At 39.6% G+C, this 12588-nt stretch overlaps 1 protein-coding gene across 10 annotated transcripts in view; it reads right to left on the reverse strand.

Annotated features, from left to right (window-relative positions):
- ITPR1 (inositol 1,4,5-trisphosphate receptor type 1) overlaps positions 1-12588 on the reverse strand; it is a 177856-nt gene that overhangs the window by 148288 nt on the left and 16980 nt on the right. For 9 of the 10 annotated variants that reach the window (XM_054076444.1, XM_054076439.1, XM_054076441.1 and 6 more), the window contains exon 3: positions 11243-11313. The exons of the other annotated variant lie outside the window; for it this stretch is intronic. In XM_054076444.1, coding sequence (XP_053932419.1) covers positions 11243-11313 — 71 coding nt within the window. The remainder of the gene's footprint in view (positions 1-11242; positions 11314-12588) is intronic. 10 annotated transcript variants of the gene reach the window in all.

Below are 12588 nucleotides of genomic sequence, written 5' to 3' on the forward strand. Positions count from 1 at the left end.
AGGTATGAAGGAAGTGATAGTCCTAACACACAAGTAACTCTTTACTTGACTGCATAACAAGTTGCTCATTAGAATAAAATTTTCGAGGAACACTGAATTTAGTGTCAGTCAATCTGTAAAGGCTATTCCAGTGTTTGAATCATTCACAGGACATGCCAACAAATGCTTTGACTTTCACAACAAGATAACCGTATTTAATAAGCAGTAACGAGGTCAAGATTCTCAGCATCTCTGCTAGGGTGCAACCAGACCAGCTGAAGGTAGAGGCACAAGCAGCTCTGTTACCAGTTATCATCTGGCAGAAAGCCTCCACCAGAGCTTCCACAAAATTGTGCAAAAAACTGCATGCATTTTGTCCTTGGCTATGACCACAAATTCAGAAGAACAAAGTGCAGTGCATAAGAAACAGCTTCTTACATACATCAGTATTTCTTTAAAAGCAAATGAGAAAAGTCAGCATAGGGATGTTTACAAACAACACTTCTTCTAGGTGAGAAACACAAGGCTTTTTTATGCTGGCTGCAATTGTTATGGGCCACTAAATGCCAATCTGGGATTTTTGCAAGTCCTTCTCCCAGCTAGTCTGCTATCAAGCAAGGAAATAAACTGATATTTCCCAGTTTATTACTAAAGAACCAGTAAGTGCTTTTCAAACTGACCTCAAACTAGAAAATCCCTTTCTGGATCACACAAAAAGCAATCCAGTTTGCAGAATGAATAACCTTCACCAACAACTCCCTTCTTCCCTAGTATTTGGATTAGAAACTTTAAAACTATGAAAGAAAGACTGAAGATGTTTTACATAGCAAGGCCCCAAATCGGAGAAGCTCAACAGATTAGCACTGACACCTTGGTCTCCAGACAGCAATATGAGGAACTCAGCTAGAGGAGCTATTAATGCATCAATAATTGCAGAAGAGAAATCACACTCAGGTGTTGATGCATTAAGCACTATACTTCATCTTGGAAGAGGAATCCAAATTCTGCCCTAAGAAAGACAAGGTGTTCTATCTCGAGCAGCAATCTTGGAACCAAGGAAAAGAAGAGTGTCACAAACTGCTCTCTGAAGACAACTGGCAAGGTCTGGCTTTCATAATAGCACATTTTTATGGATGGCTAAGTTGGCAAGCTTACCCTTTTTTTTCCTGACTGCTCTCAAACAGAAGTACAGACAGCTTTACTTCCTTGAGCTTATCGCTGAGGAGATATCACCACTTTAGTCAGGACCCTTGCTCAGCAAAGAACAGGCTTCCCTGTTCTTACAGAAGCCAAATTACTGAACTTCTTGGTTGATGCTGGGTTCCTCTTCAGCTAATAACTTCCATGCAGCACTTGGATACAACACACCTAAGACTTCCTCAGTATGGATTCTTAGCACACTTATCTCTTGTCTTCTCAAGTTAACAACCTAAATTGAAAATATTTTTGAACTGTACGTCCATTCAAAATGTGAAGATTTATTTTTTAAGTGAAGTAAAATAATTGGAGCTTTTAGTGTATCTTACTGTGTGCAAGCAACACAAAATTTCACTCTGTTCTAAAAGCAACAGAGAAGTGAGATTCTACAGAACAGACTCTCTGAAGAGTTTGACACAGATGAGATCCTCAGAGGTGTCACAGTGCACTTATCTGCTCCCTCTAAAAAATTAAACAGCTCATGCTCCCATCAAGTCAAGGTGCAAGAAGAAATCAAATTTGGTCACATAAAAATGTAAAGGGGAGAAATCTTGAGAATACCATGCATACCTCTGCCGTGGTAAAAGCTAGGTATGGTTTCCTCAGGTCTACTGGGTAAGGCAGCAGGGTTTACAAGGCAGAAAAATAGAAACCCTTAAGACAAAACATGCTAATCCAAATCTGAACTGGAAGATCCAGGAATATGGATCACACTTTCCTATGACTATGTGCAGTATCAAGAATCACGTTACATGTTGCAGAAGCAGAACCACGAGAGCCAGGAGGATCTGCTTGACAGCTCAGCTTCACAAGTGTCAGCACATTCAAGGTGAAAAATGTTTCTCTAAATCAAATTCCATTGCATTTCTCACTATTTTCTCAAACATTTGTGCTTCTACACATCCAGGACAGTCCAAAGCGAAGTTCATTAAATAAATTACAGTGGCTTTTGACTAATCACAGGCACTTTTAACCTTGACTGCAAAGCACTGTCAGAAGAGGTAACAATTCATCAGTAACTCACTCTGGCTAACAGAAATGCCACCACCAAATCGGTAAGCATCAGTCAGATGCTTCACACGTCCCTTCTAAATCTTCTTTCTATGTATTTGTTATCTCTCAAGCACCAAGCAGCTAGAGAACACTGCTTATCACTGTGCAATACAGCAAGCAAAAAGGGACGAGGAGCTGGATGACAAAGGCTCTCATCTCAGCACTGCTAAGGAGAGGCCAGCAAAGCTGTGTTTCATTAGCACAAACCTGTACATCAGACTCACAGAGAAGGCAGTTCAGCTTCCACAGCTGCAATGCAAACTACCACTCAACAACTCTAGTGAGAAAAACCCAGCATGTCAGTGACTCAAGAAAGTAACATGGGCAATATGGTTCAGCCAGGCAGAAACACTGAGTACGCTGAACAAGAACTTCAATTTCAAACAGAAAGGAGTATCAGCAGGTCACCTAACCTAATGCCCCACATTCACAAATTATAATTTTTTTCTTATATTAATACCAAAATAACCAACTTGCACATAAAAAAACCTGATAATTCATCACAGTTCCCATATTGCCAAGAAATACTCTTAAGACTCTAGGTTACCACAGTTCAATAAGATCTCAACTAAGGCTAGGTCAGTGAGCCTCAGGCAAAATAAATGCACTCTCAAGTCAGTTGCTCTGGACTAACAGCAGCATTTTACGCAGCCAATCTTACCAACCAGCCTCTCTCCATCTCTCTCAAACCTCTCCATGCTGGAGATCATCGGTAAAAAGCTGAAGATGTCTATTATCTAATACCTGGGAGACTACTTCCCTCCCAGTTTTTGTCCCCACAAACTTCATGACTTTATCCACCTGCTTCAGTATTTACTTCCTTTTAGATGAGTAAGACTCACTCATCTGCAAAGCACTCAGGCTGTACTAACTAAAAGCACAACACTAGCTCTGAAGTTTATTTGAAGGTCCTCAGGAAGCACTTACTACCGATGAGGCTCACCAGCATCTCAATATTCCCAGCTCATGGAATAACCTGAAAGCTTTTAAAAGGAATAGACCAAAGTAGATTGAGTGCTCAACACAACACTTGAGCTACCCTAAATATTAAGCAAGCCCCAGATTTTAATAACTTTGCTATATTAAAAGATATTCACCAATGTCACCCCACCCCCACAATTCATCAAGGCATTTCTCTCCCTTGGGCTCCTGTGACTAAGTATAATATTTCATTAAATATCCTGTTCATACTGGCTTATGTACTAGGGAACACACTAATTTTAGAAAACTGATTAGCTAGTTCTTTCTAACCGAATGTTATTGTAGCTAAGGTCAGATTTTGCACTGAAACTATGGCAACAAAGCCACAGTATTCCTTTGTCTACAAGGTTGGGGCTAGGTTTATTAACAGCACTGTTCTACTTAATAGCTAAGCAATGCTTTTTGGCAATCCCTCCCTTGATTCTACCTGAAATACCCTGAACTTTCCACAAGAGAAAAAGCTCAGACCTGTGACAGCTGCTAAGAAAGAATGAACATGCAAACCACTGCTTTGCTTATCTCTTCATTTTTAGGACACAGACACTACCCCAGTGCATTTGTCCTGGCAACCTGCACAGAATGTCTCAACGGTACAGAACTACGACCCACATTTTCAGATGGGCAAACCAAAGTGCATAGATCATAAAACTTCATGCTGAGAGTTGAACTCAATTCCCCCTTATACTTTTGCAATACCTTAGCCAACAGATTGTGCTTTTCATACAGCATTCCATTCATGTATATTAATGGCCACTTTCTCTTTCAAAGGAGCTTTGCTCTGCTTCCATCTAGATACAAAACATCTCAGATGAAAGCACTTAAAACCAGAAGCTGGCAGACAGCTGTTTGACCACAGTACTCTCAGTAAAGACCAGCATGCAAATGCAACCCAGCCAATCTTCACAGCCTGCATCTTATGTTCCCAACAGACCCAGCTCCTCTTCTTGTTCAGTATCAACAACTTCACAGAAAGTTACACAGACCCTCTTGTAATCTGTGCCATACAGACCTTTCCCACTATGCTCTTGGTACACCATCACTAGGAGACAGGAAAAAAAACCACACTAAACCTTCTCCAGTAAGCAAATTACTTAATTGGTCATTTATTCACTATTTCGGCAAAGCAGATCAGCGTCACAGAGCCGGGATGTTTCTAGGATGCCCTACTGCTGCAGTAGACTTATCTGCCAACTGGACTACAAACCTGACTTGCTTACTAGGCCAGTAAGGAACCACACTGCAATAGACGTGGCAAATGAAATAAAGATAGCTTTCTGATTCACTCTCCGTGACAAAAAAAGAAGCTTTTCGTGCTTCCAGCCACTATAGGATTGTAGCAACGCAAGCTACTTTGCACATTTAAGTAAATTCACAGGACACAGCAGCTACACAATTCAGAGTGTAGCACCATTCTCTAGCTGTGCTCATAATGGGAAAGCTCCAGTACCTCCTCTGCTCACTAATATAGCAAGCCGTCTAAGCAATTATCACCAGTGAGCCTTGCAAAACCTGTGGTTAAAAATGTCTGGAGATGAGTTGTTCATGATGCCACTCTGAAGTCACCAAGGGCTAACGGAGAAGGCAGCATCCATTGCCCACCACCCTACCCACGGTGAGGAAGGAGGCTTAGGTACGCTCAGGTAAGTGCTGCATCAACTCCTGATGAAGACTCCCTCCCCAACAGGATTCTCCAAGCTTCAGCAGATGTAAAGCACGTTCGTCTGTAAGCAAATGCAAAACTTTTGACTCTTCAGATTTCTTTAAATACCCAAATACCACGGTGACAATTGTCTCTAACATCTGCTTCTATGTAGGATGCAGTGGGATAAAGATTCACATTTTAGCAACAGTGCTCAGGATTTCTTCATCATATAAAGGGCATCAAATTCAAATGCGTACTAGCAGTTGGCAGTTTTCTAGTACAGTTCTATAAATACTGGGAATCATACTGAAGGATTCCTCACCAAGGCAGTGCAAATGTATTTTAGTTTTTTTAACTATACCCTAATTCAGAAAGATTTTTTCTGTCTCAAAATGACCACTGCTTCAATTCTAAATAAAAATACTATAGACACATTAGACTGTATTTTTATCGTTTTTCTCTTCAATCATACCAACCTGAAGTTTCTTTTGTTTTTACAGTTAATCGTCATATTAGTGCTCTTTTTGACATGGGGCTAAGCAGCATAATTGTTTATTTTTACAGCGTTTGGCCATCAGACAGGGAAGTTACTTTAATAGGTACTCACTATCGTTGCCCCACTTCCTACTTTTCGTATTCATTGTGTGCATTTTAATGTCTTGGATATCTCAAAACTGAAAAGGAGTCACTTTTATATTCCAAGTGATGTATCCCTCTTCAAAATCACCATTCTAAGCTTTGAACTTAGCACTCAAGCACTCTCAAGAGTTCTGCCTCCTACATGAAAACCAGATTCTGATATTTTATCTGCTACTATGGCTATCACAGTGAAGAAAAAAAAAAGCCATATTTAGTCATGAGTTTAAAGATCCCTTCAAGGAATCTAGGCACCTTAATAACACACCCAAATACTTCACCAGCACTGGAAATGCCATTTTCGAAGAGAAGGAGCCTAAACTTGGCTGTGCAGCCCAGGTCTATCACCTCTCCTCACCATCATCCCAGCAGTAAGCCCTCAATCCTTGGCAAAACACCCACTCAAACTCATCTAATATATGCAGAAAGTCATGCTAGTCAGGATATTTCATATTAAAGTTTAAAAAGCAATCTGAGCAGTCTGCTTTCAACAGAGTAGATATGGAAAAGTATGCATGGCGAATATACTGAAAGTAATAGAATTTGAAGCTACACACTTATCTGAAGTTGAACATGATAAAAGCTTATATCACAAAAAATTCTTTTTGATGAGTACAAGGGATGGTAATGAAGTACCTTACCACCTAGAAACTTCTATATATTGTTAATATTTTTCCAAAACCAACAGGGAGCGAGATCAAGATATTTATTTTGTTCTCTAATATTCTGAAGTGTTTGGGAAAACTACGTATGTGACCTTTTGACTGACAATTCCTTTAATCTCAGTTGTAATGCCAAACTATAAACAAGATTCCATTAGCTAAATAAGGCTAAATAATCTCATATGTATGCAATGTTACTCCACAGCCTCTATCAGTACTGCATAAATTATACGGTTTCCTCTATATTAAACAAAGCAGTAGTACACAGGCTTCTGATCACCGATAGCAAAGCTATAAGGAGCAAATCATATCTCAAAATATTCCTGCTATGGAGGAGCATATTCTCATCAATGCTGAGAACTGGGGTGTGTAGATATAAATTTATTTTCATATGCTCAAGCTTCTCTGTAGTGCGCAGGTAATTTCTTCTGAAGATGAGCTGGAGTTGAAAGGCTGAGACCCCCTAACACCACCAGACAAGCCTGACCAAAGACAACATTGAGAAAGAGCATACAGTATGGATTAGGATCAAAAGAACAAACAGAATCTGAACTACTCATCTTCTGCTTCACCATGAGGGTATTTTAAGTGTAAGATATGGGTTCATTCCTTGAACATCTTGCCAAAAAAAGAGTGTTGCCCAGCAACTACTAAAACAATGTTCTGGAATGAGGTAGCTGTTGGACAAATTAACCCAGTAAGTGCCCTTTTTCCCTGTGTTTCATGCAGCTATTATAAAGCCTCTGGATCCCTGGCAGACTGATCTAAATCCCAAATAAAGAGCTGTAAGGAATTTCCCGAGAAGGCTGTCAGACAGACTGTTTTGGTGTAGTAGCAGTGTCTTGCAATAAGCAAACACATTTGGCTTAGTACAGAGCTATGTTCCAATACAAAACTAACACAAATAAAACCTCTGCAAAAGTACAGGCAAACTAATAGAGCACAGAACCAGCAGCTAGAGCCCAAAATCATCAGCCCCAGGCCCTGCTTCAGCTTTGCCACTATTGCTAAGTCTGACTTTAATTTGCAAAACAGCTATCCATCTCCCTGCATTTAAGTACAAAAGATTTCCCATTAACACTAGTGGTTTTAGCCTAGCTAAAGGGTCAGCTGTAGTTCATACTTGCTGTGTAAACCATGCATATTAAAAGGATGTTCATTTATAGTCACTATCCAGATGCACAGTCATACTCCAAGACAGCAATTACAGCAGCCTGTCTTTTTTGTTCAAAGCAGTGCAGATAACCAAGGAACTGTCACACTCTTGCTTTTTTTGGAGACTTGTACAACTAGGACTTTTTCCAGGAATCTCATCTGTACACAGTATATTCAGACCAGTTAAGTCTCTCCCGCAAGAATTTTCATAGTTACATTTTTAGAAAGAAACACCCTAATGAACCTACACTTAAGTCTTAATGTTCCGCAAGGCAGTTTTAGAGAACTTCTGAATTAGTTGGAGCTGAAAACACGAAGGGCCAGAGAAACATTGTACTTTAAAAAAAACCCAAAACACCACATTTCAAGTCGATTCAGAAAGCCAGAATAAAAAAACCCACAAATCTGAAATCTCACAAACCATAATTATGATCCAATTTCAAAACAATAACTTAGGTACTATCTACTTCTGATTGGGATGGGAAAAGAAAAAAAAATAGCAGCATTCAAGTGATCAAACACGTTTTAAGGACCTAGAGGCACAAGAGCATTCACTATGGGAAGTAACTACTGGTAAACACTCACAGCAACTTGAGAGTGCTGAACTAAACTTATCTTTAGGGTTCTTTCCATCTCCAGCACTTCTTTATTTTCCATCTAATACACCCTCCCATTTTACTTTTTTTTTTAATGTCTCACACTTGTACACCACACTAAATCTTACCTGAACACTATCCCATCTTACTCTCAGCCCCCTCTTTCATTTCATCCCTTTTAGAACTCCACCACTACCAGATTAATCTGTTAGCCTACTTTTTCCACAACTTTTATCAACAAAGCAAGTCATCGTGTCCTCAGGATACCTCTGTGCATTTTCCTACAAGCAGACTGAAAGGTTCTATCGCTCCTATCTCCAACCCCAGTTGTGCCACCAGAAATCATGCTGTTCAACCCAGTTCATCCAAACACGCATCAAGCTTCCCTCACAGAATTTTCCTTTAGGACAATTTGAAGCTGCTATTTTCAAAAGCAGTGACTTACTAGCACACAAAACCCACCTCCATCTCAACTATGAAATGCTTGCTTTTAGAAACACATTCCCCAGGAAAGGGCAACTTTTACATCACAAGCAGGTTACCAGCATTCAGTGATAGCATATACTGACAACTAAGTATTACTATCAGCTGCCTTTCGCATGAGAGAGGCTCGCTCCAGGAAGAAGGATGGTGCATACACACCACCACTTTGTGAACAGCAGCTCTGCTTTATTTCAAGGATCTAAAGTAGAAAGGACAGAAAAAACACCACTCAGTAGACCAGGGCCTCGCTGCTGCCACGAGATGCAGCTGATAAAGTGTAGCCTAGGCAACAAGACTTTTTAAAACCTGCACCACCCATGTCTAGAGGAAAAAGCAGGATGGATTAATTCCACTACTGGATATATATGCTTTCATTTCACACAATCTTCTTAGTCATGTATGCATGCCTAAGCAGTGAATCTTGCTTCTAGATATCTCTCACCACTTTGATTAAGCATGAAAACTATATTTACTACTGTTTTACATCTGCCCACAGAAGACAGAGCTGCTCGGAGAAGCTTAGAATTGCATTTCATAAAAATACTACCCAAGGCAAGGTCCTCAAGACTGGCCATGACATCACACGTTCAGGCCTCGGACCAGAAAGAGACTTGAGATTTGACTGACCTACATCTGGACAACTTAAAGCATAGCTCATTTCAAAGAGGATTTGCACATAGCTATAAAACAAGTTATAGCACAGAAAAGTGTTTCCAGTACTGTGTAAAGCTATAATTAAACTCACTCACATTTGATTCATTTTGGTTCTGCTCTAATGAGACCTTCAAAAGCTACCAGGGACAGTGTTTTGCACATATCTGAATTCAAATCAAGATGATGCTTCTGCTCAGGTCTCAAACTGCAGCAATCCTATCAGCTGCAATGACTAATATGGACTATATGGAATCACTGAATAAACGTGAGCACCACATACAAAGCTCACTGGACACTAGATCTTATCCACATCCGTTCTCACCCTAGTCTGCTACTGTACAAACGGTATCTTGTGCTACTCATCTGTGACAGTATTTGTGACACTGCCCAAGGCAACAAAAAGTAAATCTCAAGTACAACAAAACTAAATATTGGGATTACTGAATTACATTCAACAAATGCCCATGGATGCTTTACATCCCAGATGTAAAAATGCTGTTTGGATAAACACACCTTAGGGAAGACCTTCTGTTCCACTGGCAAGCAAGGTGTTTTTGCAGGACGTCATAAAAACACCAAGTAAGATTGGAGAGAAATGGCTCTACTTCCTGATATCACCCAATACTTCCCACACAACATGCCAGACAAGCCACAGGGTGCCTTTGCTTCAAAATAAAAGGAGTGTTTTACATTTGTGTTCAAGATGGTACAATAAGCTTCATTATCACTTCTAAATATATTTGTTGTGGAAAGCATTTTATCTTAGACTACACTTACAAAGCATGCGTATAAGTAACAGAAATGACTGCTAAAATTTTATGACTTTTGTTGCCATTTATCATCAAGCATAAACTTCCCTATGAAAGCTTGAGTGAAGTAACTACAAAGGCTGGAAAAGGTTCACACCATTCTCTCTCCATGTATAAATTATAAGTAATACGAGAACATTTACAATGTCTAACCACAATGTTTTATGTCAGACAAATGTGCCTCTGTACTTGTAGTTGTTAAAATGTGCTAGCAAAGAATTGCTTTTCTCTCCTTCTTTTCTCTCTCTTTCCCGTCCTTCTACACCCAGCAGTCTCCATCAAATCTGCCTTTACTCCTTCATATGAATTTAAAGTCAAGAAGTGCCTAGAGTCAGGGATGTAGTTCACATAATAACATTGTTCTTTTTCTGGAGAGCTCAGTATTGAATGCTAATACTTCCCTAGGTTGCCTCTTCAACTATTTGAGTCATCAGCTACTCAGTTTTCCAGTAAAACAAAGACAAAAAATCAAGAACCCACAGATTTCAGCAATGCTCTACAAAAAAGAAGTTTCATTATACAAGATAACTTCATGTCACTGAAAAAAAAAGCCCACCCAAAAAAAGAAGGCATATATACAGAAAGTATATGATATTCAAAGGCAATCACCAGCAGTTCTGGCCATACCCAAGTGGAAGTAAGGTGATTCTGAGCCCCTGATAAAGGCAAAGCATAACCAAGGAAACAAGATCCATCAAACAAAAGAACAAGATGAACAGTTACTGCCACATCTGAAAACAGCAATAAAATGTAGATCAAATTTTTAGATCATTTGCCTGAGTTATCCTTTGGGTAAAAAATGTAACCGAGGCGGATTAAAAAAAAAGCATCAAGAAGGTTTTATCCAAACAAGACCCCTATTAGTGCTTCTCTTCCTGTTTGAGGTTGTTCTTAAACAAATCAGCCCTAGCCAAACTGTGCAAAGAAGTAGGCATTAATTTCTTATCGCTAAGCCTAAGTTTCCTGGCAGAATGAAAGCAAAGTCATATGTAGTTAATATCAAATGAGGTCAAACAACAATAGTGGTTACAAACATTTGCTCCATTTCATTTTCCTCTTCTCTGAAATAGGTTTGGTACTGCGTAACTCAGTAGTATGTTTGACTGTGGAAAAAAGGAAATTAAACTTACAGCAACTCCAAGTTTGAACAGATCCAAAATCCAGTCTCAGTTGGCAACCTCTCCTTCCCCTCCTCGCAAAGCATTCAAGTCCTACAACTCGCTTCACACAGGCATTTGCACTTAGATACTTATTTTTCCCCTCACACTGCCCTTCATGGAAGAAGTTGACAAAAATAATCTATAGAAAGCACGGAGGTCAAAAATACCTATGCAACTGCACAAGATGAAGTACTTCTTCCAATAAGAAGGGTAATAACCTGTCTAATAAACTCACCTCTGAACTTTTTGGGTGGGTTGTTAAGATCGCCTGCTTCTGGCTGTACAACACACCGATCATCCACAAGGCTGCAAAGAAATGAGACGCAAAGTGAGATTCTATTCCCTTGCAATCGTTTAATCCTTGTCAGCAAAACCAAAGTTGTGTATTTGCAGTATTTTATCCAAGTGGCCACTCCAGCAAAAGACATTCCCCAAATGCCAACTTATGCCAAATCTTTCTAAGAAGCATGCAGCTAATTTTTACTGTTGCCCAGAGCTATGCTCCTGGATAGGTGGGACAATAAATAAATCATTGCTCCTGTATACTGCATCATCTTTATGTCCCCTCCTTGAGGTGCAGACAGAACAGCCCATATTCTAGTTAGGTGAAAGACAACCTTAGAACAATAATTGCCTCTTGGACAGATTTGAATCATGTTGCAAATGCATTTATATGAAGGGTAGAGAACAGGAAAACATGACAACTGTGCAAGCTGTACACTGCTCCTATGATCCCTCAAGTACTAAAGAAAAGGCAGAAACCAACTGCCATAATAAAAACTGACTCCCAGGAGAAAGAAAGGCACAAATACACCCACCTGCTCACCAAACATCAGTTAAGTCAAGCGATCAAACTAATCTCCTCCTGTTCTACAAGGAAGGAGGTGAACTGGACAAGTGAACCCAAGAGATTCCAATAGGGAATGCCAGGACAGAGCTTCTCCTGTGATTACACATAAGCAAAAATTCCACAGGGCCAATTCAAAGCCGTAAGAATAAAGAAAACAGTTAAGATGAACCTGTGCCCACTGCACTGCCCTTAGCATGCTTTGGATCAACACGGAATTGCACTTCTACCAAATATTTTTTCCAAATTGTGAAAACATAACTGTAAACAAATAGTTTCTGATTTGATGCTAAATGATTCAATTTGTCTCCTTAACACCAATCTGTCAAAGAGGCTTTCTACACAAAAGTAGAAAGTAAAACTCCAAGGTCTTAAAGGTTTGAGAGGTCCATTCTCATGCAGAATCAACTTGAGAAAGATTGAGACCTAGAATATGAGAGTTGTTCCTTGCAGAGGCTGGTTACATGCAGGGAGCATCTTGAGACAACAATTACGGAAAATAATGAAGTGCATAAAAATTAAGAGATCAGAGAGATTAAGTGGACTCAACAGTTCTATGCATCTAAAATTTGCATACGCAAACATTCAGAGTAAATTGCTTTTTCCCCATGGATTTTCTCCCTATTCAGTATTACATTTACACATATGTGCTCCAACAAGAATGGTAGCACTAATATTTGAGCTGACTGAAACACCTGCTTCTAGTGAACAAAGGGCCAAAAAAGTATCAAGTC

The sequence above is a fragment of the Cuculus canorus genome, chromosome 11 (assembly GCF_017976375.1).
Source record: "Cuculus canorus isolate bCucCan1 chromosome 11, bCucCan1.pri, whole genome shotgun sequence".
In the NCBI taxonomy this organism is placed as follows: domain Eukaryota; kingdom Metazoa; phylum Chordata; class Aves; order Cuculiformes; family Cuculidae; genus Cuculus; species Cuculus canorus.